This window comes from Bufo bufo, chromosome 3 (assembly GCF_905171765.1).
Source record: "Bufo bufo chromosome 3, aBufBuf1.1, whole genome shotgun sequence".
Lineage (NCBI taxonomy): Eukaryota > Metazoa > Chordata > Amphibia > Anura > Bufonidae > Bufo > Bufo bufo.
The window spans coordinates 649,870,697-649,898,090 of NC_053391.1; the positions used below are offsets into that span (position 1 = coordinate 649,870,697).

A 27,394-nucleotide genomic window follows, 5' to 3' on the forward strand; every position below is an offset into this window, starting at 1 on the left:
AAATGTGCTTTACCTGCAAACTGTCAGCTTTAATTTGAGGGTATTTACATCCAAATCAGGTGAATGGTGTAGGAATTACAACAGTTTGCATATGTGCCTCCCACTTGTTAAGGGACCAAAAGTAATAGGACATAATAATAATAATCATAAATCAAACTTTCACTTTTTAATACTTGGTTGCAAATCCTTTGCAGTCAATTACAGCCTGAAGTCTGGAACGCATAGACATCACCAGACGTTGGGTTTCATCCCTGGTGATGCTCTGCCAGGCCTCTACTGCAACTGTCTTCAGTTCCTGCTTGTTCTTGGGGCATTTTCCCTTCAGTTTTGTCATCAGCAAGTGAAATGCATGCTCAATCGGATTCAGGTGATTGACTTGGCCATTGCATAACATTCCACTTCTTTCCCTTAAAAAACTCTTTGGTTGCTTTTGCAGTATGCTTTGGGTCATTGTCCATCTGCACTATGAAGCGCCGTCCAATGAGTTCTGAAGCATTTGGCTGAATATGAGCAGATAATATTGCCTGAAACACTTCAGAATTCATCCTGCTGCGTTTGTCAGCAGTCACATCATCAATAAATACAATAGAAGCAGTTGCATTGGCAGCCATACAGGCCCGCGCCATAACACTACCACCATCATGCTTCACTGATGAGGTGGCATGCTTAGGATCATGAGCAGTACCTTTCCTTCTCCATACTCTTCTCTTCCCATCACTCTGGTACAAGTTAGTAAAATGTGGCCAAGGAAAGAAAAAGGCGCTCATAGGGTAAATAAGTTAAAAGACAAGCCTCCAAAGAAACAGGAAGAGTGGTACTGCTTACCTGTTGTTGTTGCACCTATTGTTCAGTGCAACTGAAATGGAGGTGAATAAGAGTGATTACGTCTCGCTGGTTGGTGCTGCCGATTCCATTTGCGTTCCCCTTTGGCGGGGGCCAAGCCGCCGTCTGGGTCAATGAATAGGGTATATTTTCACTGGACTGGGGGTCGAGTGGAGGGGTGGACCATAGGCGCAAAAACGCAACCAGAGTTTTTTTTTTACAAACCAATAGTTTTTTTTATTGTTATCGTGACCACGCGTTTCGGGGTTCTGTGGACCCCTTTTTCAAGTCTGTGGATGATACCGCTAGTGGAGAGAGCGCTGCTCCCAGCTCCTGGCACGTGTGGCGTCCAGATGCTGTGTGTTCCTTCTCCATACTCTTCTCTTCCCATCACTCTGGTACAAGTTGATCTTGGTCTCATCTGTCCATAGGATGTTGTTCCAGAACTGTGAAGGCTTTTTTAGATGTCGTTTGGCAAACTCTAATCTGGCCTTCCTGTTTTTGAGGCTCACCAATGGTTTACATCTTGTGGTGAACCGTCTGCATTTAATCTGGTGAAGTCTTCTCTTGATTGTTGACTTTGACACACATACACCAGCCTCCTGGAGAGTGTTCTTGATCTGGCCAACTGTTGTAAAGGGAGTTTTCTTCACCAGAGAAAGAATTCTTCGGTCATCCACCACAGTTGTTTTCCGTGGTCTTCCGGGTCTTTTCTTGTTGCTGAGCTCACCGTTGCGTTCCTTCTTTTTAAGAATGTTCCAAATTGTTGTTTTGGCCACGCCTAATGTTTTTGCTATCTCTCTGATTGGTTTGTTGTGTTTTTTCAGCCCAATGATGGCTTGCTTCACTGATAGTGACAGCTCTTTGGATCTCATCTTGAGAGTTGACAGCAACAGATTCCAAATGCAAATAGCAGACGTGAAATGAACTCTGGACCTTTTATCTGCTCATTGTAATTGGGATAATGAGGGAATAACACACACCTGGCCATGGAACAGCTGAGAAGCCAATTGTCCCATTACTTTTGGTCCCTTAACAAGTGGGAGGCACATATGCAAACTGTTGTAATTCCTGCACCGTTCACCTGATTTGGATGTAAATACCCTCAAATTAAAGCTGATAGTCTGCAGTTAAAGCAAATCTTAATCATTTCATTTCAAATCCATTGTGGTGGTGTATAGAGCCAAAAATCTTGGAATTGTGTCGATGTCCCAATATTTATGGACCTGACTATTTTGTGGAACTGTGGACCAAAACCATACCCTTTTAGGCATTGATGCAGATAAGCCCACTCTATGGAATCGAATGCCTTGGCTGCGTCTAATGAGGCTAGGGCCCAGTTTGCGTTCAATGAATGTCCCAGTTGCGTAACCACCTGAACACTTGGCATAAATCCAGTCTGGTCCGGATGGACCAGTGATAAGATTACCTGGTTCAATCGGGTAGCTAGAACCCTGATTAGAATTTTATAGTCTACGTTCAGCAGTGCAATGGGTCTATAAGAGCTGCAATCTAGGGGATCTTTGTCGGGTTTAAGTAATAGTATAATGGTCGCTTCCATAAATGACTCCGGCAGACGTGCTGTTTCCAGATGACAATTGTGGAGCTAATGCCTCTGAATATTTGGCATAAACTTCCTTAGGGAGTTCATCCGGCCCAGGCGACTTCCCATTGTTAGGATCTGCTATGGCTGCTGTTATATCTTCTAAACTAATTGGTTGGTCCAGTTGGGCACTTTGAGTTGTGGGAAGTTTGGGAAGGGAAATACTCTCCATGTAAGTGACCATCTCTATTTCCAATGTTGTTATGCTAGATCTATATAATTCTTGACAAAATTGTGTGAAGGTCTGAAGTAGGGGTGGGCGATATGGCCTAAAATCTATATTGCGATATAATTTTAAGCATGTGCGATATATATCACGATATATTCTATATTTCGGGGGGAGGGGGGGGGAGGGTTAAACATTTTTTTTTTTTACTTTTTATTTAATAACTATTAGCCTCCTTAGGGGCTAGAACCCTTGTCCTATTCACCCTAATAGATCTCTAATAGGGTGAATAGGACCTCACACTCTCCCTGCTGCCCTGTGCATAGTACACACAGCAGCAGGGAGCTGACTATGGCAGCCAGGGCTTCAGTAGCGTCCTGGCTGCCATGGTAACAGATCGGAGCCCCACGATGACACTGCTTGGGCTCCGATCAGAAGCTGCCACCCTGGGGCCACTGCCACCAATGATTTAATCTTGTGGAGAGGGGGGCACAATTAATATAATACTTAGAATAGGGGGAGTAGAAGGGAGGGGCTGTGGCCACTGCACCACCAATAAATATAGTTAATATGCCTGAATACAAATATAGCCTGCATGTGCCGGCCATATCCCATACCTGGCCTCTATTACTGTGCGCCGTGATCCGCCGCAATTAACCCCTCAGGACCTCTTTGTTCTCATTGGTGGCGGAGTGGCCACAGTCCCTCCCCTCCTCCTCTCTGTTCTCATTGGTGGCGGAGTGGCCACAGTCCCTCCCCTCCTCTTCTCTGTTCTCATTGGTGGTGGAGTGGCCACAGTCCCTCCCCTCCTCCTCCTACTCTGTTCTCATTGGTGGCCATTCATTTCTATTAGCGTCTGTTGAATGACTGATGTATTGCTGTTCCAGTATTTTACATTGGGATTCCATCTCCAGGCATTTAGTGTCTTTTTTAATGTATGAAATGCTGGAGTGTAGGGACCCACGAAGAAATTCTTTTAGAGTAGCCCAGACTAGGGTTATATTAGGCTCATCTATATGTACGTCCAAGAATTATTTTATCTGGCAAGCTGTCCCATCTGCTGAACCCAGCAAATTCGGCCAGAACGGATGTATGCTCATCCTGTACATTACTGAGGGGGTGCCCCGTATTAGAGTGCCTAACATTGGTGAATGATCTGATATCCTCTTGGTTAAGTATGATATGGAGCGGAGACTTAATAATGCTAACTCGTTGCCTAGTACGTAGTCTATTCGGGTTAGGGAGTTGTGCCCACCGCTATAGGAGTACACCCTCTCTCTAGGATGTTTGATCCTCCAGAAGTCAAACCACCTGAACTCAGTCAGGAATCTGTTAAGTTGTGAGAGGCTCCCTGTACTGGTTGGGTCTGCCGTATCCGTAAAGTGGTCTAACGAGGGAACCATCATCTTATTTAAATCTCCCATGCAAATTACTCTAGAATGTGGGTAAGTGGCTGCAAAGGTAGCTGCTAAATGTAATATTTGCATAGATCCGGGAGGGGAGGTTATAGATACCTAATAGTGTATATTGTACATTGTCAATTAGAGAGTGAACAAAGACATATCTGCCTTCTGAATCAACGGCCAAGTCTTTTACCTCCCAGCGTAGTTGTTTGTGAATTAGTAGTGACACCACTCGTGAAGAAAAGGTGTGATAAGAGTGTGCGGCCCACTAAACCCAGGGTTTCTGTAAAACTGTAGAGGTGGTGGTGGTAGTCAAATGTGTCTTCTGTAGACACAGGATTTGGGGGCTAGAATTCCTAATAAAGGCCAGTACCATAGATCTCTTTTGTGGAGTACATAATAAAGCATTTTTGAAAAAAAAATTTTTTTTATGTCTCTATATTCTGAAAGCCATCGTTTTATTTTTATTTTTTTGGGCGACTGTCTTATGTAGGGGGTCATTTTTTTCGGTATGAGATGACGGTTTGATTGGTACTATTTTAGGGTGCATATGATTTTTGATCGCTTGGTATTACACTTTTTGTGATGTAAGGTGACAAAAAATAGCTTTTTTGACACACTATTTTTTACGATGTTCATCTGAGTGGTTAGGTCATATGATATTTTTTATAGAGCAGGTTGTTACGGACACGGCAATACCTAATATGTCTACTTTTTTTTATTTATTTCAGTTTTATACAATAACAGCATTTTTTTAAACAAAAAAAAATCATGTTTTAGTGTCTATATTCTGAGAGCCATAGTTTATTTTTATTTTTTGGGCGACTGTATTAGGTAGGGTGTAATTTTTTGCGGGATGAGATAACAGTTTGATTGGTACTTTTTAATCGCTTGGTATTACACTTTTTGAGATGTAAGGTGACAAAAAATAGCTTTTTTTTTACACCGTTTTAATTTTTTTTTACGGCGTTCATCTGAGGGGTTAGTTCATGTGATATTTTTATAGATCAGGTTGTTGCGGACGTGGCGATACCCAATATGTATATATTGTTTATTTATTTAAGTTTTACACAATAACAGCCTTCTTGTAAACAAAAAAAATAAATCATGTTTTAGTGTCTCCATATTCTGAGAGCCATTGTTTTTTTATTTTTTGGGGGCGATTGTCTTGGGTAGGAGCTCATTTTTTTGCGGGATCAGCTGACGGTTAGATTGGTACTATTTTGGGGCGGCATACGCCTTTTTGATCCCATGGTGTTGCACTTTTAGTGATGTTTTTTTTTTACTTCATCTTGGGAAAAGGACACTTTTTTTTTTTTTTTACTTTTATTTAGTTTTTACTTTTTTCACTTAATTTTTTGTCCCACTCTGGGACTTCAACATTAAAGGGTCTGATCCCTGTTTCAATGCAGCACAATACATCTGTATACAAACCTCCCATATGCCACGGTCAGCGCTGTCCGCGGCATATGAGGAGTTAATCCACTGGCATCGGTGTTATCACCGATGCTGGTGGATGCAGCAGGGATCCGGCTGTCAGTAACAGCTGGATCTCTGCCGCTGATCGCGGCACCGCACGCTGGGGATAGGAAGGACCGCAGGCTGAGATTGCTCGTCCTGGGGCACAAAGTACCGCCCCTTTAGGACGAGCATTCTCGTCTTGGGTCCTTAAGGTGTTAAGCTGCAATGCTCACCGTTTGTGGCATCCTCACAGCTTAGAAAGCACTGCCCCATACATTGTATAGCATCTGTGCTTGATATCGCAGCTCAACCGCATTCACTTGAGTGGGGCGGAGCTGTGTTTAGGCGATTTGACCAATGTATGGGGACATCACTGGCATATGTACTCATGGAGTACCATGGCCTGTCCATACAGCTAATCAGAGGGGGTTCCAGGTGTCATATTCTCTGCCGATCTGACACGGATTACCTATCCTGAGGTTAGATCATCAATATGAGATCCCCAGATAATCCCTTTAAAAATATTTGTGTTCCTAAACACCACAGACTAACTCATCAGTCAGCCCTCATACTTAAAGGGGTTGTGTCACTTCAGAATATAGCATTTATCATGTAGAGAAAGTTAACACCAGGCCATTACTAATGTATTGTGATTGTCCATATTGCCTCCTTTGCTGGCTGGATTCATTTTTCCATCACATTATACACTGCTCGTTTCCAGGATTACGACCACCCTGCAATCCATCAGCGCTGCTGTGCTTGCACAATATAAAAAAGCAGCAGCCTATTTGCACTCCCACGGTCCTAATCACCATAGAGGCTGGCACTTTTTCCTAAAGTGTGCAAACACGAGCACCACTGATGGATTGCAGGGTGTCGCAACCATGGAAACAGCAAAGGAGACAATATGGACAGTCATAATACAGTAGTAAGTGCCTAGTATTAACTTTCTCCACATGATAAATGCCATTTGCTGACGTGAGACGACCCCTTTAAACCTCCCACTAACTTCCCAACCCCCACTAGTTGCCAGCACCTTCACCCTTCTGACATGGTTACTATCTGTCATTTCCAAAGTGTCCTAATAAAGTAATCCTAGGTGAGTTGGTTACCCGCCGGTTTAGCACAATCACTTGTTTTAGGATTGGTTTGTTTTGTGGTTGTTACCTATGTGAAAAAGTTAACTATGAAGTAAATAATTTTTTTTTATTTTTTTTACAAGAAAAACTGAAAAATGTATGCTTACTACTTCCTTAAGCTTTGCTTCAATTTCTTCAGAAGTCAGTTTCTTACTCAGAGGTGTTTTTCGTAATAACATATCACAATAATTAGCAAGTAATTCGGGACATTTTGATTCCGGCTGTGTTTTCAATCCCACCCTAAATGTAAGAGAAAAAAATATTAAATTTTAGAAGAAAAAAGTTCAACGTTTCTGTAGCTTGCATCGTGACTGTGCACAATGATTACCTCAATGCTAAGAGCAGAACCTTTTAATTTCTAGTAAAAGAGGACATGTCATGGAAGTCTAAAATCTATCAAGCTCTTTTAGGCCTCATGCACACGGCCGTTGTTTAGGTCCGCATCTGACCCGCAGGTTTGGCGGCTTGGATGTGGACCTATTCAGTTCAATGGGGCCGCAAAAGATGCGGACAGCACTCTGTGTGCTGTCTGCATCCGTTGCTCCGTGGTCCGGAAAAAAAAAAAAAAAAGTCCTATTCTTCTCATTTTACTCTATTTTATTCATTCGATTTTATTTGATCGATTTTTTATAATCGACATTCCATAATCGACAGACTGTATATTAGATGATAATATTCTAGATTCATCATATTGTGTTTAAATAAATTTGTTTGGTCCCACATCTCTCCTATAATGTTTTGAGTGCCGGTCCAATTTTCACATTATATCTTATTTTAAGTCTGAAAAATAGCCGGCTTCTGTGTGTATTCCATTTTTTTTTCCTCTCTCCCATCAATAGAAATGGTTACTCTGATCCACAAAATAGACAAGAATAGCACCTGCAATGAGTTTTGTGAATCACGCACACAGTTCTGGGAATGAAAACGGATGTCTGCTCGGCCCCCTTGACTTGTATGGGTCAGTGTGTCATCTGTTTAAAAAATGCATAGCACACTGATGAAAACCGCGTGTAGGGAATAAGCAGATGTGGTGGAATAACCCCTTTACCACATTGAACATGGTGTCTGACCTGCACACAGCAAGTTATAGAGCAGGAGGATCTGAGGAGATTGATATATAGTTTATGGGAAAAGATTTAGTATAGGTTGTAAATCATTATTGTATCTGTGCTCATTCTGGGCTGTGACGTCCAGGAGGCGGTCCTATCAGTGATTGACAGGCCTCCCTCTATGACTGTGTGCAGAGAAAGCTGTCAATCACTGATAGGACCGCCTCCTGGACTTCACAGCCCAGAATGAGCACAGATAAAATAATGATTTACAACCTATACTAAATCTTTTACCATAAATCTGTATATTCATCTGCTCAGCTCCTCCTGCTCTATAACATGCAACATTGCATTTTCATGGTCACAGAACCATTAAGAAAATAGCATACTTTGCTCAGATCTACGTTTTATTTAAAAAAAAAAAATCTGCAAATACAACAAATTAACTTTAAAACGTTACCCTTTCTGCTTTAGCGGCAGCTCCAGCTTAAAGATTGTAGCATCATTGACAACAGCCTTATATGCCTGAAATGAATGAAGTAAAATCAAATCAATAAAACAAGAGAAACTAAGATGGGTTCATTTTGTTAAGCGAATTGTTAATAACCGATTGTTATGTAGTGAGTTTTGTCCAGTGCCACTAGAGGGTGCTGTTTGTAGATTGCGGACGTTTGAATGGAACCTTACAGGTATGTGCTTGGTCACATTCATACTTGTTGGTTTTATGCCAAAATTTTTCCATTTTGATCACCATTAAAAATCAGATAAACAGTTTTTGTCCCGTTTCAACTTAGAAAATGAATACATTTAGAACACTAATATTTTAATGCATTTTTCTTGACATCGTATGTGCAAAAAAATAAAATAAAGTCTGAATTGACACCTGGAAATGGTGCTACCAGATTGCAAGCAGTTATGCTCAAGAAGGCAATTTATCAATTACCGCTGCACGTTATTAGTTTTATTATGTACAGAGTGCTTAACCCCATCCCCCCCATTATACTTTAACCCCTTCAGGACCTTGAGATTTTCCTTTTTTGCGTTTTTGTTTTTCACTCCCCGCCTACCCATAGTCCTAACTTTTTTATTTTTCCACTCACATAGCCTTATGAGGGATTATTTTTTGCGGGACAAGTTGTACTTTCTAACGGCACCATTAATGGTTGCATGCCATGTAGTAGGAAGCGGAAAAAAATCCAAATGTGGTAGAATTGGTAAAAAACGCAATCCCGATAAAGGTTTTTTTTTTTTTTTTTTTTTTTTTTTTTTTTAACTGTACAGTATGCGGTAAAATTGAACTGTTATCCTCATTCTCCAGGTCAGTACGGTTACGATACCACACTTGTATAATTTTTCTTGCGTTTTAATACTGAAGAAAAATAAATAAAACCTTTGAGAAAAAAAAAATATTTTATAACCATATTCTGACCCCTATAACTTTTTTGTAGTTACGTGTACGGGGCTGTGTGAGGGCTCATTTTTTGTGGGACGATCTGTTCTTTTCAGTGATACCAATTTGAAGTGTGCGACTCTTTGATCACTTTTTATAAAAAAATTCTTGGGTAGTTGAAGTGACTTCCCCGTTACTTACGCCATTTGCCGTCTGCCATTAATATTGTTATATTTTAATTGAATGGGCATTTTCACACACGGCGATGCCCAAGAATGCTGTAGTCACATTTGACCATGGCATCTGAAGGGGAAAATGTATGCGATCAGCCTTATGCCTGATTGCATACATGTGTGGGTCTCTGCTATATGCGGGTCTCTGCTATTTAAAATAGCAGAAACCCAGCGGCTATGGCGCCCGCTGCACGTGCGAGCGGGCGCCATGTTTTAAGACCGGACTTCCGCCGTACATATATGATGGATGTCCTTAAGGGGTTAAAGGAGTGGTCTAGAATTTCACTATTGATGGCCCATCCTCAGGATAGGCCATCAGCATCTGATTGCGGGGGTCCGACTTCCCGCACTCCCGCTGTCAAGCTGTAATGAAGTAGCTCTGGCAACTATTCAGCTCCATCCATTGCATAGTGGACAGATCTGGTTACTGCAGCGCTGCTCCCATTTATGGAATACCCCATTAACTACAGAACAGTATCTCATCTATAAGTAATATAAAAAAAAGCACAGGGATAAAAAAACTTGCCTTGTCCCGAGCCGTAAGAAACCTTGGATCATCTTGAAAAGCTTCTTTAACTAATTTGCTAAATCTATTAAACAAGGTCAGTAACTGTTCTACATATTTCTCTGAATCCTTGTAGAGAAAAGACAAAAAAAAGAAAACAAATTGTATTAACCAAAACAATGGCAAACAATACTGCGTTAAGCAGTCAATAATTTACGGTGATCAGCAACTATATTATCAAACTCATGGCTTAGACTATAATGAGGTTCAGCGGAGATCCGGCCGCAACCCAGCAAATATGCTGAGAATCGGCCGGACAGAAACCACAGCGTGCAGCGTTTTTTGTCCGGTCAATTCCAGGCATTCCAAGCTGGAACAGCCTTAATCTAGCTCCACATTGATTATAGCCCTGACATTACTGGAACTGGCACAGTGTAAATGAAGGCTACTTACAGTAGTAATAGTTTCTGCAGCTGCCACCATATCAGCGAGTCCAGCACTCACAATGTGTTCTTCCAAGTCTTTTAACATTGGCTCAATCCCATTAGGAACTTTATCCATCAGGGAAAACATTAAATGCAATTCTAAGAAAAAAACCAGAGAAACCTCAGCATTAAATTGCCAGAGCCTTTTGCGTTCACAGAGACATTGAACGTGATGAAAAAAATTAACTAAAGGAGACTTTACAGATCGGAGAAATCCCTTTTAGGATGTAGCTGCTTGGCAATTGCTGGGTGACCAAGTCCGAGTGCCGAGACCCCCAGTGATCAGTCTCGGGGGACGGTACAGGCAACCACACATTTCCCCTGCAGAAACTAAACATTGTATGCGCCTATTGAAATGAACAGATGACAGTACAATAGATGGCTGCTCGAAGTCCTCCAGTACTGCGGCTCTAAGCTCCGGTTAAAGTGGATCTGTCAGCTTAATGAGCTGCCCTATAAAAGCAGTGCTGAAAGAACACAGTGGACTCATAGTTGAGAGTCTGGTGGACTCATGAGGAGAGTGCTCCCGACAACTCCCCCCCCAACCCCTCTAAGTGGTGATAAACTAGCTGCTGTGCATATATGAGCGCTCTCCTCATGGATACATTGGACTCACAACTATGAGCCAGCTTTATTATTTCAGTGCTCCCGTCAGGCCGATGGCACTGTGTGGACCTGCAGCTGGAATATGTTGCCCTTACATAAGGCAGCATATTAAGCTGACAGATCTGTTTTAATGGAGTAACCGAGCAGGAAGCTCATCCTTTAATGTCCCTGGACAAGCTTTTAAAGTCCCTTTTGTTAAAGAGAGTTTGACTGGTGAGGAAAATCCCTGTGCATGCACGCTATTAGAGTACATGGATGCCATGGGGGGTGTCACCCACTCTAAGCCAAAACAGAGGGTCACTCTGGACAAATGGCTGTGGTGCAATTTTACTTTTGCCCTTTAACTGACCACGGCTGATTTTCAAAGGGTTGCTGGGATCAAGGGGTTGTTTGCTTTATTATATTGGTGACCTATCATCAGGATAGGTCATCAATATCAGATCGGCGGGGGTCCAACTCCACGCACCCCCGCCGGTCAGCTTTTTGAAGTGAAAGCAGTGGTTGTATGAGCGCTGCCTTTTCTTTCACTGTTTACAACTATAGTGGTCCCCATTCACTTCAATGAGATAGCGCCTTCCTATTCGATTGTATCGGAAGAACCCATCCCATTGACGTGAATGGGATGGCTTAGTTGTAACTGCACTGCTCACCAATGCGGTTGGAACAGCGAGCATGTAAACAGTGAAGAGAAGGCAGCGCAGGATCACTGCGTTCTCTTCAAACAGCTGATTGGTGGAGGTGCTGGGAGTCAGACCCCACTGATCTGATATTGATGACCTATTCTGAGGATAGGTCATTAAATGTAGGAAACCAGACAAGCCCTTTAACTGTGTAATTATGGTTTTAACAAAGGTTATTCACTGTATAATGTTCTGGTGACACATATCCATCTCTGCCTAGATGACTCCCTTTCCTGTGACATGGAAAGAGGCCGCCATGACACCAGACACAAATGGAAAGCTCCACTTACTCTCTGTTTCATTGCGCTTGATCATTCCTTGGCACTCCGCTAAAATGGTCTCTTTGAAGGACGTTACGAGGGCGTTCACACAACACTCCATCAGCTGTAAAGCCAAACATACAAGTCATTATGCTGGAAGATGACATTAATACGATATGTTGTACTACAGTAATAAAGGTAATAATGTAATTTCATAAAAATAATACAGTGACATTTAACCCAGTTCGGGCAAGTGCTGGACTGTCATCCTTACCAAGTTACATATCACATCTAAAGTTGGCTACGGATCTTTTCCACACGATATGATGAGCTTATGAGCTTTCTAGTTTTTTTTTTTTTTTTGCAAATGGAACACTCGTTGGAAATGGGGGGGGGGGGGGGGGACGACGACAAGGAAATATTTCCCGCACTAATAACGTTTTCCCAACTGTGTGTGTTCTGGAAAATACTGTGAAATTGTTTCATACATTCCAAGACCTTTATTAAGTAAATGCTGAGGACACAACAAAACAACTGCCAAACCTATTGAAGCATGAACGATAAGTGTACTAGATTATGAAGCGATCATTTTATTAAAGGGGTTATCTGAGTTTAGTAAAAATCTGGGCAGCCCCAAGGACAGCGTCGTACATAGTATAGTTGCAGTGCTTGGGGCTGAGCTGCCAACTAGGCCATGTTACAGATGTACGGTGATGTCACATGGCCTAGGAAGCAGTTGTGGCGCTTAAAACCTCTTCTAACAGCTAATTATTGGGGGTCCCGGGTGTCGTACCCCCGCAGATCTGATATTGATGACCTATCCTGAGGATAAGTAATATATATCTTTTCCTGGAAAACCCCTTTAGGCCTCATGCACACGACCCTTGCTTTGGTCCGCATCAGAGCCGCAGTATTTGCGGCTTGGATGCGGACCTATTCACGTTGCTTTGTTCCGTGGTCCTCAAAAAAATAAAAATATAACCTGTCCTATTCTTGTCTGTTTTGCGAACAAGAATAGGCAGTTATATTAATGGCTGTCCACGCCTCTCCGCAAATCGGACGCAATCCGTGCTTTACGGATCCGCAATTTGCGGACCGCAAAATACACACACACACACAACGGTCGTTTGCATGAGGCCTTAACCTGCAATAGAGCGGCTGCCAACGTGATTCACTGCAGTAACTTGCCCCTCGTGAAGTTTACAAATGGGTACCACCATGAAAAATAAAACAAAAAATGAAATCCTGGAATGCTTCTTGAAGTCACTGAATGTTAACCGTCATAGCCCTTATCAACCAATACCCTGTAAGTGAAGGACTGAATAGTTTTTGAAATGTACATTTATTTCACAACTCATGATGAGGAACACTTCACCTGCACCTTGAAACAATAAGTTGACTATAATTTCTATAAAACTTAGTTACGGTATAACTTTTTGTCCATACCTCCCATGCTTTTTCATGAAAGCAGAATTTATTAGAGCTCTACAGTACGCCTACACTCACCGCCTGCACAGAGTTACACTCTCGCCTGGTCTCCAAGTAGCGCACTGCTCTTTTTTCTTCTTCCTTTAGTTTAGCATCTGCCTGTTCAGGGTGAAACAAGCATTAGAAACTGGAGAATCTGCTGGCTCATACACACATGGATTTGTAACTACTGCCATCTTACATATTTCATGTAGTTCTGTACACCGTTTTGCTGCAGGTAGGAGGGGGCTTGGGTCCGGTAAAACCTCTCTGTCGAATCTAAGTAGGCCTTTTCAAAATTATCTCGATAGATCTGGAGTTTGTCTTCTGGATTTGAGCAGAGGTTAACTGCAAAAACAAAATAGGTAAAGTACAAAGTAAGATGTAAAGGGGATGAAACAAAGTCAGTCAATGGTATTCAACACGGTTTCCATATTCACTTCAAGCACAAGAGAATGAATGGGCCCCATGCTCTCGGGAGTCAGTGGGGGTCCGACTGCTGGGACGCCCTCCGATGAGCGAGTTAGCCCCCTATCCAGTGGATAGGGGATAACTTGGAGCAAACAGAATACAATGTAAATATGCAGCAGCTAGCAGTGTGTCGGCCTGCAGATACGCCTCATATTTACGGCCCCACTTGCTCAATGGTCACAGCATTACTTCTGCATTGAGTGTCCACATCTGGTTATAGAAGTCTCTGGTCCAGGTACCGCCATGAATATGTAAGTTACCATCTGACCTGCATATTCCTGGAACATGGCAATTGCCATTTTGCGTCCCAAAGGTTATTTGTGCAGCAATCTGTGACTTCTTCCGCTCACGGTAGGTCTAAAAAAAAGTGAGCTTGCGAAGGCCGGTCTAATTTATCATTTTCTACACCTGTTTTCACCGTAGAAAATTATATATATATATATATATATATATATATATATATATATATATATATATATATATATATATATATCAGCAAGGGAGCTGGCATAGATTTAGACAAGTGTAAAGTCCGCCTAAGTTGTGTAGAGGCCGGCACCTCTACATAATTTAGGCTGATGAACCGCCAGTGCAGGAGGGACGAGGACCGCCGTCTAAATCGCTGGTCTTCAGAAATGTCCCCCTTATTCTGTGAACAGGTGAGAAGTTCTTCAACAGCTGTAAATATCCTGCATAACACGAAAGTGTTTTGCATGGGTGTCATGTAGGTGCTTCTGGGGCAGAGGTGACTACAGCTTAAAAAACCTGTAACCAAGACGAATTTGGATAAAGTTTTGAGACTTACCATAGGATTCTCGAACGCCAATGACTAGCTGGGAATCAAATGCTTCCCCTAATCGCTCAGCATGGACCAGCTTCATGGCACTATCCTGAAGCCGATTTTTAATATTTGAAAATATAGATTCATTCCAGGTATCCAGCATTAACTGCAAAGGAAGAAAAGGCACGCGCAGATTAACAGGCAACCTACACTAAAAAGCAGAATCACATTCAAGCAAAAGCTAAACTCTCAGTCACTTTAGACCTTCTGAATCCGCCACCACACAGACGGGTAACACGCAGCTGGACCTACCTTCCTAACAATACTGTCTTCTACATTGGATTTCTTGTTGCTTCCTTGTTTACCCATTAAAGTAATTTCTAGTTGACAAAAAGGCTTGGGTAAGATGTCGCACTGGGTGAAGAACTTGCGCCATTCTACAATGTAAGCTTTAAGTAAAGCGGTGTCGTCCTGATGACTCAATACTCTCTTCAAAGACAGAAAAAAAAAGTAAAATTAATATTATTCACAAAACGCAGCAGAACCTTATCCTACGATTAACCAGTATATGTGCGAAGCTGCAGGAAAATCTCCATCAGGTTTACTAAGACTGACATAACAGAAAAATAATCAGAGATTATATTTCCACCTACATCAGCACGAATTATGTCAACCAAGAGTCATGGGGGCATTTTTTCTTAAAAGAGCTCTGAACCCGGACATACCCCCATCTTCACCCAGGAAGCCCCTCTGACATGAGTATCGGAGCATTTCATACTCCAATGCTCTCCCTTGCCCTGCGCTGTCTCACGCAGGGCAGGGGCTTTTTTGTTTCCAAACTTACACTGCTACGGTGACGTCACCGGCACTAATGGGCGGCCTTTACTGGCTGCCTGGGTGAAGAAGTGGAGATGTCTAATTCTGGCTAAATAGAGGGGGACGCTCATCTATTGGGGACTCTCAACTATTAGCCAGAAAAGAGAAAGGCTACAAAAACTACATTCACACAACCGTATGTGTTTTGCAGTCCGCAAATTGGGGATCCGCAAAACACGGATACTGGCTGTTTGCATTATGCGGAACGGAAGGGCTGGCCCCTAAAAGAACAGTCCTGTCCTTGTCCGTAATGCAGACAATAATAGGACATGTTCTATATTTTGGCGGAACGGCCATACGGACACGGAATGCACACGGAGTCAGTTCCGTTTCTTTTGCAGCCCCATTTTAAGTGAATGGTTCTGCATACGGGCCTCAAAAAATAAATAAAAATAAAATAAAAACGGAAAGCACATGGGGAAAAAAATAAGTTGGAGGGCATGAGCCCCTTAGTCTAGAGGACTCAATATGTCTATGTAATGCCAAACTGTGCAATGCCTCATTTCCCCTCAAGGGGACGCAGCGCAGAGATTAAACACCGCTGGCGAGTTACAGATTACGGCTGATCACTCGTTGGTGTAGCAAAGCAATGGAAGCAGGTTTGCTAGAAGCGATCAGCTGTACTTAAAGGGGTTGCCTCATCACAGACAATGGGGGCATATCGCTAGGATATGCTCCAAGCCTCCCATTGTTTTTTTAGGTGCGGGTCCCATCGCTGGGACCGCACCTATATCGGGAATGGAGCCCTGCAAGGTGGTGCCTGGAGGACTCCGGTCCGGCCACCACCAAGTGCGCTCCCCATAGAAGTGAATAAAAGCGCACCACGCATGACCGGCCGCCGCTCCCATTCACTTCTATGGGCCCGACCGAAATAGCCGAGCCAGCTCAGTTCTCAATATAGGTGTGGTCTCACCTGCTCCCATCAGACAATGGGGGCATATCCTAGCGATATGTCCCCATTGTTTGTGATGAGACAACCCCTTTAAGGGTTTTTCTGGGAGTTTTAATATTGATGACCTAGCCTGCACTGGAACATAATTCTGGCATTGTGATAGGTTCTGGCTTGTCTTTTCTAGGACAAATTGCAGATTTTATTCTCATGTTTCCCAAAATCATATGACTTATTTATTCACTTCAATTCCCTTTTTGGGATGGTGGGAGATTAAGTCATGTACATTTACAGCGTATGGCGCTAATTGCACCGTACATCGTGTTATTCCAGTTCTATTCATAATGAACGCTAGAACTTTATTTACTACACTAATTTCAAAAGGACAATAAGTGAGAAAAAAAAATTAAAGCACTCACCGCCTGAGCTTGCTTGATAAAATCTAGAATATCTTCCTTTAGAGCCTGGTGAATTTTTGCTGGACCTTTATCATCCCATAGGCATACGGCATGCACATCCCTGCAACACAAAAAATAGTCAACGTTCCCTAAAACAGATTGAGATTAGAGAAATAGCCAAGCGAGCTGTGCCATCCCAGAAAACAACTCTCCAACAATATAGTAAGGAGCACAACTTCTAGAGATTAGAACATTCCTTCAGAATCAAGATTATCCTGCTGAAGAAAGTGGCTCCTTAGTTAAATCCTTATTAAGTGTGGACGCCAGGACCTAGAGGTAAATATAATTTGTATTAAAATAAAAAGAATACACTTATGGCCACTGCTCCGCTTCATATCAGTCCCAGTACACAGGTCGTGGCTGCTGCTCGTATCACTGGACCCATACAGCAGGGCCTGAGAAACCCCCATTGACAAAGGCTGTGTTCACACCACTGACGGTGAAAACTGAGCTGTCTGCACTCAGATGACAAACTACCAACAGACCTACATTAACTATTTACTGCCAAGGACACGTAATATGCAATGTAATAAAAGGGGTTGTCCGGGTTCAGGACTGAACCTGAATATAAGCTATTCTTGTGGAGCATCAGAACATTCCCTGGCTCTGATGCTTCCCCTTGCCTTGCTACTTTGCACAGTACCCGCCACCGGCAGCGCTATAGACCGCCGTCTGTGACATCACCGGGCTCACTGCTAGGCGGAAGCCTCTGCCTAGCATAGTAAAGAGAAGCCCGGTACGTCACCGGCAGTAAACAAACAAAGCTCGCCCTGTGCGATGCAGCACAAGACGAGGGGAAGCAAGGAAATGTTCCGATGCTCCAATCAGACATGGCAGATGGGTAAAGAAGAGGTTATATCCAGGTTCAGCGCTGAACCCAGACAACCCCTTTAAAGGTGTGCTGTGGTTAGGATGTATGGGTAGAGCTTGGTATCAAATTAAAGAGGTGTCTGAGTTCAACAAAAACTCGGGCTGTGCCTGTGGATCTTATAAATAACGATACGGCCCCCTTCTCCCTCTGCGGCTTCCACAGCTGTGCTCTGGTCATCATCCTCCTGGCAGCAGCAGTCATGTTGTATGCACACAGGCCTCAGTGGTGACGTCCCATACACTGCTGTGACCTGTGTGCACAGAACATCACTGCTGCAGCCAGGAAGATGGGGGAGGGGGGAAAGGGTAAGATATTGCTTTTTATTTTTTTAGTACACATGCAGGGCCTACCCGAGTTTTTATATAAGGCTACTTTCACACTCGCGTTTGGTGCGGATCCGTCATGGATCTGCACAGACGGATCAGTTCAGATAATATAACTGCATGCATCCGTTCTTTAAGGCTACTTTCACACTTGCGTTCAGAGCGGATCCGTCTGGTGTCTGCACAGACGGATCCGCTCCTATAATGCAAACGTTGGGATCCGCTCAGAACGGATCCGTCTGCATTATAGTTCAGAAAAAATTCTAAGTGTGAAAGTTAGTCAGACGGATCCGTCCAGACTTTACATTGAAAGTCAATGGGGGACGGATCCTGTTTGAATTTGCACCATATTGTGTCATCTTCAAACGGATCCTTCCCCATTGACTTACATTGTAAGTCTGGACGGATCCGTTTGGCTCCGCACGGCCAGGCGGACACCCGAACGCTGCAAGCTGCGTTCGGATGTCCGCCTGCTGAGCGGAACGGAGGCCAAGCGGAGCCATCCTGAGCGGATCCGCATCCACTCAGAATGCATTGGGGCAGTACGGATCAGTTCGGGGCCGCTTGTGAGAGCCTTCAAACGGAGCTCACAAGCGGAACCCTGAACGCTAGTGTGAAAGTAGGATATGTTCTATTATTTTGTGGAGCCGCATCTTTTCTGGCCCCATTGAAAATGAATGGGTCCGCACCCGTTCCGCATAATTGACTTCACTGAAACAAGAACGCAGAAGAGCTGAAGGAGCCTGGAGAAGGAATCCAACAATGGAATACCACACAAACTACAAATAACTCACCAAAAAAAATACCACAAAGCCATCTTCACAGCAAAAAAAGAATTTTTCCAACACCATTTCAAAAGCCATAAACCGTCCCCGCGAACTCTACTAGTCGCTCAGACTATGAACCCTAACTGTTTAGAGCCAAAACACAAGAATTCTGTAATGAGCTATCTGACTTTTTTATTGACAAAATCACAAACATTCGAGAAATAATCCAACAGAACATAGCAAGCAACCCCATTCGGCCAAGGCAAGAAGACAAAAACCACACAAACACTTCACAATCACCGAGATTTACTCTGGTCCCAATCACCATTGAAAACACTAAAACCATCATCAGAAGCCTTCGAGACAGCACATCCCCAAATTACATTATTCCCACAAAACTTCTGAAAGAATGCACCGACATTCTGGCACCCACCATAACACACCTCATAAACCAGTTATTCAAAGAAGGAATAGTCCCGATCGCCCTCAAGCAAGGCATAATCAAACCCCTCCTAAAGAAGCCCAATAACGACCCCAAAGACCCAAATTACCGCAGACCAATTACAAGCCTCAACACCATCTCCAAGATTATCGAGAAAGCAGTAGTACAACAGCTACAACCCCATCTGGACACCCACAAACTCTTGGACCCACTTCAATCTAGATTCCGCCCTGGCCACGGGACAGAAACGGCGCTCCTCAAAATCTGGGATGATGCCCTCGAAGCAGCAGATGAAGGAGAATCATGCCTCCTGGTGCTGCTGGACCTCAGCGCAGCTTTCGACACAGTAAATCATCAAACCCTGCTCACTCGTCTCACAGAAGTAGCCGGAGTCGCAGACTCGGATCTACCCTGGTTCGTATCCTTTTTGGAGAACCGATCCCAGAAAGTGAAAATAGGAGCTTTCACCTCAGAAGCACGTAAAATCACATGTGGAGTCCCTCAAGGATCACCCCTGTCGCCCGTGCTCTTCAACATCTACCTCCGACCACTCCTCAAAATCATCAGCAACCAGGACCTGCTCTATCATTCCTACGCTGATGACACCCAACTTTACCTACGCATTACCAACAAAAAAGACCAAATACCACGCCCTGGAAATCTGCCTCTCATTGATCGACGAGTGGATGACTGAGAGCTCTCTCAAACTCAATGGTTCCAAAACAGAACTGCTCTTTCTTCATGCAAACCGAAACAAAAACTCTAGCATGACATGCACGCCACCCACCATCCTCGGACAAACCATCACTCCCAGCACCAAAGTCAAAAGCCTCGGAGTCATCTTTGACTCAGACATGACAATGGATGCACAAATAGGATCAGTAGTCAGCGGATCCCATCATCTTCTTCGACTGCTGCGCAGACTCATTCCCTTCATCCCTGAAGGAGACGCAGCAGCAGTAGTAGTTGGAATAACCATCAATTCCCGACTTGACCACGCAAACTCCCTCTATCTAGGACTTCCCAAATACCAAATTTCACGTTTACAAGTTGTCCAGAACACAGTCGCCAGACTGATAACTGGAAAATCTATCACTTCGTCCCTGAAGACCCTCCATTGGCTACCCGTGAAGGATCGGATTACATTCAGGACCCTCTGCCTCACCCATAAAGGGATAGGCGGTCAAGGGCTGCAAAAGCGCCTTGAGGCGATTTAGTTCGCAATTGTAGCGCTATATAAGTTATTCATTCATTCATACAAAATTTTCCAGGAGTTTGCAATTGATAGCCTATCCTCAGGACATAACGTCAATACCTGATCTGTGGGGGTCTGACTCCTGCCCCCCTTTGCCAATCAACTGCTTGAAGAGACCATGGTGCTCCGGTGAATGCTGTGGCCTCCTCACCGCTTAACAAGCACAGCGCTGTACATTGTATAGTAGGGTTGTTTCGGGTATCGAACGCTCAATACCAAATCGATACTTTTAGCCCGGTATAGATACGATACAGGGATTTGTCTTTTATCGATACTAGGCTGTGCGCCATGTTCCCTCACCAGCACAGGGAGGAAGGAAGCAGTCATCCCTCCCCCCTGTGCTGCTGCCGCCTCCTCCAATGAGAGCACAGAGGGGCGGAAGAGGGGAGGGGCTGTGGCCACTGCGCCACCAATGATAACTAACGTTTAATATACAAATGCAGGCGGCGGCAGAAACACATTGCCGGCACCCTGCCTCTGACAGGGCGCTGCGATCCGCGGCAATTAACCCCTAAGGTGCCGCACCTGAGGGATTAACTGTCGCTGATCGCAGGGCCCTGTCAGAGGTCGGGTGCCGGCAATGTGTTTCTGCCGCCGCCTGCATTTGTATATTAAACGTTAGTTATCATTGTTGGTGCAATGCGCCCTCCACCCCCCCTCCCTCCCCAGTATTAACCACCTCAGCCCCGCTAGCTTAAACACCCTTGATGACCAGGCCACTTTTTACACTTCTGCACTACACTACTTTCACGGTTTATTGCTCGGTCATGCAACTTACTACCCAAATGAATTTTACCTCCTTTTCTTCTCACTAATAGAGCTTTCATTTGGTGGTATTTCATTGCTGCTGACATTTTTACTTTTTTTGTTATTAATTGAAATTTAACGAAATTTTTGCAAAAAAATGACATTTTTCACTTTCAGTTGTAAGTTTTTTTAAAAAAAACGACATCCATATATAAATTTTTCTCTAAATTTATTGTTCTACACGTCTTTGATAAAAAAAAAAATGTTTGGGTAAAAGTTATAGCGTTTACAAACTATGGTACAAAAATGTGAATTTCCGCTTTTTGAAGCAGCTCTGACTTTCTGAGCACCTGTCATGTTTCCTGAGGTTCTACAATGGCCAGACAGTACAAACACCCCACAAATGACCCCATTTCGGAAAGTAGACACCCTAAGGTATTCGCTGATGGGCATAGTGAGTTCATAGAACTTTTTATTTTTTGTCATAAGTTAGCGGAAAATGATGATTTTTTTAAATTTATTTATTTCTTACAAAGTCTCATATTCCACTAACTTGTGACAAAAAAATAAAAACTTCCATGAACTCACTATGCCCATCACGAAATACCTTGGGGTGTCTTCTTTCCAAAATGGGGTCACTTGTGGGGTAGTTATACTGCCCTGGCAATTTAGGGGCCCTAATGTGTGGGAAGTATTTTGAAATCAAAATGTGTAAAAAATTACCTGTGAAATCCTAAAGGTGCTCTTTGGAATGTGGGCCTCTTTGCCCACCTAGGCTGCAAAAAAGTGTCACACATCTGGTATCTCCGTACTCAGGAGAAGTAGGGCAATGTGTTTTGGCGTGTCTTTTTACATATACCCATGCTGGGTGAGAGAAATATCTCGGCAAAAGACAACTTTTCAAATTTTTTTATACAAAGTTGGCATTTGACCAAGATATTTATCTCACCCAGCATGGGTATATGTAAAATGACACCCCAAAACACATTGCCCAACTTCTCCTGAGTACGGCGATACCAGATGTGTGACACTTTTTTGCAGCCTAGATGCGCAAAGGGGCCCAAATTCCTTTTATGAGGGCATTTTTAGACATTTGGATCCCAGACTTCTTCTCACGCTTTAGGGCCCCTAAAATACCAGGGCAGTATAAATACCCCACATGTGACCCCATTTTGGAAAGAAGACACCCCAAGGTATTCAATGAGGGGCATGGCGAGTTCATAGAATTTATTTTTTTTTTGGCACAAGTTAGCGGAAATTGATTTTTATTTAGTTTTTTCTCACAAAGTCTCCCTTTCCACTAACTTGGGACAAAAATTTCAATCTTTCATGGACTCAATATGCCCCTCACGGAATACCTTGGGGTGTCTTCTTTCCGAAATGGGGATCACATGTGGGGTATTTATACTGCCCTGGCATTTTAGGGGCCCTAAAGCGTGAGAAGAAGTCTGGAATATAAATGACAAAAAAATTCTCCATCATATTTAAAATATAACGCAGCCAAAATGTCAAGTTATCAGTGCTCTGCATCTCCAGTATTTCATTGGCCCATCAGCACCATGATTATCCCCACAATGTTCTGCTGTGTAGATCCAGTGCCCACACATGTGATGACAGAGCAGCGCAGAAATATCTTTGCTGGGATAATGCTGATGGAGCAAAAAAATAAAAAAATACAGGCTACACAGAGCACTGCATAAACATGATATAGACTGATATGAGGCAAACACACTGACTCGCTGATCACTGCTCCAGCAGGCCCTTGCAATCAGCCAGGACATGCTGGTGCAGTGATCAGCCTCTGGACTTACTGATCACTGCACCAGCAGGCTCTGGCACACAGTCAGAGTCTGCTTGCTCTGGCACCTAACACAGGAGAGTTTAGCATACGGACTCAGAGAGGTATGATGACCTCTTGTCTGGCAGTCACCTCCTCACCTCCGCAGTCAGAAGAATGCAGGCACCATACACTCTCAGTGATCCCATTACCCCGGTACAGAGCACAAATCAGTGCTCTGCTGTCCGTCCACAGCTCCTTATCAGCTTGTCCCCAGAGATCAGCTGGCCTCCTCACCGGCTGCTCTTCAGTCTTCATGGATCTTTCCTCTGCCAGCCACCAGTAAGCCTACACAGTCAGGGATTCTGCAGCGGCATGGAGAAGCAGAGCGCCGAAATTGGCCTATGAGCAGCCTCCCTCCCTAATAACAAGCTCCTTACTTGCTGCCTACCCTACACCTGCAAGCAAGGAGCTTTGCTATTGGACGTTTTGGACAACAGCAGTATTACTGTGCTGCCCATCAGATTCACAGCGTGCAGTGCGTTGGTTAACTGCATGAAAAGCCTTAATGTGTATTCATACGCATTAGCCTTTTTTCAAAGCGTAAAATCTATGACGTTTGCACAGGCGTTATTGCGACCTCTGGTGGCAGGTATGAACTTTGCACACCTTGGACCTTTATTTTCAGGATGATCTAAAGCAAAATAAGGTGCATTCACAGGTGATCACGCAGGCACAGGATAAATGTGTTTAGGGAATTACTCCCCATCCTTGACACATATTTCCTTCAAGGAGTGCCGATGGGTTAAAGTTTTTTTTTGGAGTTTGCATATTGATCACCAATCCCCCACCTTGGATTAAGGCCTCTTCATAAAATACCAAGCATGGCGTCATACGATATGCTTGCAACTTTAGCTCAGTCCTGTCCACTTGAATGGGACTAAGCTGCTCATGGGGCCATGTGACCAATGTACATGACATCACAGGCTGAAAGTGACATCACAGTGATGTGGCCCCTTCCACTACCTTATAAAGGGGTTGTCGGGAGTCAGATCCCCCCCCCCCCCTCCTCCCCAAACCGTTAAGATCTATCCTGAAGAAAGTTACTTCAGATTCGTGAGATACTTTTTTTCTTCTGTTCACTATGCACTGAACTTTGGGACTCAGGGTGAGAGGAGGAAGAGCGAAGTAACCTTCCACCCACCATGGGGACAATGAGACCACCTTTCTTTATACATAAATTGGAGGATTTATTGCAGCGTCACCCCTTTTTGCCTTCTCATTTTTTTTTTCTTGCTACTATAGAAAAACTTAAAAACTGCATTGCAATACTTACGAGAACAGATCAAACCACTGCTGCTTTGTGACAGACTCCTGACGTAAAAGCTTCAGAACTATAGGTCTCATGAAATCCCATTTGTCCTCAAACTGAAGGGAACCTTTATTCTGAAAAATAAATATAAAAAAAAAAAAGTGTATAAATCAAATGTATTCATATTGTCAGGTCTTTAAATGGATTTTAATATTGATGAGCTACCCTCAGGATTGGTCATCAATATCAGATCGGCGGGGGTCCGACACCCAGCACCCCCCCGATCAGCTGCCCAAGTGCTGTCTCCCTTCCTGCTCACCGCTGTAGGTCTATAGCAATGCAGCGGTGAACAGGAAGAGAGACGGAACGCGTGAACGCCGTCCCCTCGTACAGCTGAGGATAAGTAATCAATATTAAAAGTCCGGACAACCCCTTTAAAGGGTCTATTCACACTGTAATTGCAGTGTGTGGTGCCAGATGTACACCTGACCTATACCTCTAGGAATTCCCCATAGGCTATCATGTAAAAAAAATCATTGGACACGGTTTCTTTACGTGCCGGAGGCTTTTGGTAAATGAATACCTACAATAAATTGAGACTAGCAAATGTATTTTTGAAAAGCGTATTTTTAAATATTATTTTCTTCCACTAAGAAGGAAACTGATAAAACAGCTGGACAGAATTTTTGAAAATGTTCCCACCATTACAGAGGACCTGACAGCTCTCTGTCTGTATATTAAAGGGGTATTCACATCAGCGACATTGATGGCATATTGCTAGGATGCCATCCATGTCAGATAGGAGTGGGTCCCAAAGGTGGGACCTGCACCTATCTAGAGAACGGGGCCCCTGAAGTGAAGGTCAGCAGCTGCTTATGCACAACTTGCTCTACATGCACCACAATGCGGCTTCGGAAAATGGCCGAAAGAGCGCACTCTGCCATTTTTGTTAGTCCCACAGCATTGAATGTAGAGCAAGTGCGGCCACCTCTCCATTCACCACTATGGGACTGCCAGAAATAGCCGAGCCAGCGGAGGGTGCATGGCTGCTCTCCCTCCTGGAGATAGGAGCGGGTTCTGCCACTGCCGCGCCCTCTGCACTTTGACCGATAGGGCCAGGCATGCGTGATCACACCTGGCCCTGTCCATGAAAGCGCAGAGGGGGCGGCAGTTGCAGAGAGAGCAGAGCTTCTAGGTGTAACGGTAACGCCCCCGTTGCTCCTAGTGCCTCATTTGCATATATTAAATCATCATTTTTCTCAGTAATGCGGACACATATGAACATGGGACCAACACAGATGTCTTCAGCTGCCAAGTGCACATGTAACAGGTCAGCCGGTGTCATAGGTACAAAACTGCTGACAGATGCCCTTTAACAAGAAAAAATAAATAAAATAAAAACACACACATCATCAATAACTTGTCCCGTTAGGAAAATGTTCAAAACTGTCAAATCGGCTGTGACATGAAATGCCTGAAACAGAGACCAGACAGTAATGCAGACAGCTCAGCGATGCCCCTGTGCTCCTCTATAAATAAATATGGCAGGCGCTCGCCTGGGGGGGGGGGGGGGGGAGTCACTTATGTGACCCACCAGACGTTTGGTTTATCTGATCTTTGGGGATAACAAGAACAAAACCCATGAAACCCTAGTAAATGACTGGCATAAATTAACATAATAATAAGAGTAGTGTTATATATGTGCCAGGGAGGGCGCTGCCACACATTCAGGGTTTTTTTATGTCGTTTTTGAACCCAAAACAGGAGTGGATTACAAAAAGTGGAGAAATCTATCTCCAGTTATGATCCACTCCTTATGATTTTCCTGTGGCAGCACCCTTACGGTGCTATAGAACGGCCACCAGTGGGTAACGGATCAATGCTGTCGGACAATAATATGGACAAGAGCAGCCTGAGCTCCAAGTGCTACCTGCGGTCGATAATGTGCCCGAGTAATAGCATCCAATTCCTATTATCCCTCTGCTGACCACATGGCTGGAATTGATCCTAGCCGTGACCCTCATTAGCCTGGGTGTCCGTGACGCGGTACTACCTTCATATTTCTCTGTTGCTGGTGGGCGAGGTTGCAGTTACTGCATTGTAGTCTCCCTGTGGAAATCCTGCTTTAGGCCTCATGCACACGGCCACTGTTTAGGTCCGCATCAGAGCCGCCGTTTTGGCGGCTCGGAGGCGGACCCATTCACTTCAATGGGGCCGCAATAGATGCGGACAGTAATCCGTGTGCTGTCCGCATCCGTTGCTCCGTTCCGTGTCCCAGCTCAAAAAAAAAATGACATGTCTTATTCTTGTCCGCGCTTTGTGGACAAGAATAGGCATTTATATTGAAAGCTGTCCGTGCCGTTCCGCAAATTGCGGAATTCGCACGGACGACATCCGTGTTTTGCGGATCCGCGATTTGCGTACCGCAAAACACACCACGGTCGTGTGCATGCGGCCTTAGAATAAGGCCTCATGTAGAAGAAGAAGAAGAAAATCCCTTTATTGTCCCTCAGTTGGGAAATTTGGGCATAACAGCAGCAATCACGTTTCACAACAGGAGCAAAATAAGAGTAATTAGAAATTAAAGAGTAAAGTACAAGAAAAACATAACAGAATTTACTTAAAAAATTCACTACTGGGTTTCTGGGAACAGTGGTGGTTATAAATCCTAACCGCTGCTGGGAGGAAGGACCTCCGATAACGTTCCTCCGTGCACCTAGGATGCCGCAGTCTGTCACTGAAGGGGCTCTCCGGCATGGGGTGGGAGACATTGTCTAACAATGATGGTAATTTTGCTAGAGTTCTTCTGTCACCCACCTCCTGCACTGGATCAAGGGGACAACCTAGGACAGAGCTGGCCTGCTTAATGAGCTTATCTAATCTCTGTCTCTCAGCCACAGATAAGCTGCTCCCCCAACAAACCACACCATAGAATATGGCTGATGCCACCACTGAGTCAAAGAAGGTCTTTAGGAGCGTCCCCTGCACTCCAAAGGCCCCTTTCACACGGGGCGAGTATTCCGCGCGGGTGCGATGCGTGAGGTGAACGCATTGCACCCGCACTGAATACCGACCCATTCATTTCTATGGTGCTGTTCAGATGAGCGGTGATTTTCACGCATCACTTGTGTGTTGCGTGAAAATCGCAGCATGCTC

General features: G+C 44.0%; 1 protein-coding gene across 2 annotated transcripts in view; it reads right to left on the reverse strand.

Moving 5' to 3' along the window:
* Positions 1 to 27,394, reverse strand: part of CUL5 (cullin 5) — a 55,720-nt gene that overhangs the window by 15,578 nt on the left and 12,748 nt on the right. For both annotated transcript variants that reach the window (XM_040426263.1, XM_040426264.1), the window contains exons 2-12: positions 24,263 to 24,372; positions 16,706 to 16,805; positions 14,834 to 15,010; positions 14,546 to 14,687; positions 13,472 to 13,617; positions 13,309 to 13,389; positions 11,833 to 11,926; positions 10,225 to 10,355; positions 9,793 to 9,900; positions 8,104 to 8,168; positions 6,702 to 6,834 (exon numbers count right to left, since the gene is read on the reverse strand). In XM_040426263.1, the coding sequence (XP_040282197.1) occupies positions 6,702 to 6,834; positions 8,104 to 8,168; positions 9,793 to 9,900; positions 10,225 to 10,355; positions 11,833 to 11,926; positions 13,309 to 13,389; positions 13,472 to 13,617; positions 14,546 to 14,687; positions 14,834 to 15,010; positions 16,706 to 16,805; positions 24,263 to 24,372 (1,287 nt within the window). The remainder of the gene's footprint in view (positions 1 to 6,701; positions 6,835 to 8,103; positions 8,169 to 9,792; positions 9,901 to 10,224; positions 10,356 to 11,832; positions 11,927 to 13,308; positions 13,390 to 13,471; positions 13,618 to 14,545; positions 14,688 to 14,833; positions 15,011 to 16,705; positions 16,806 to 24,262; positions 24,373 to 27,394) is intronic.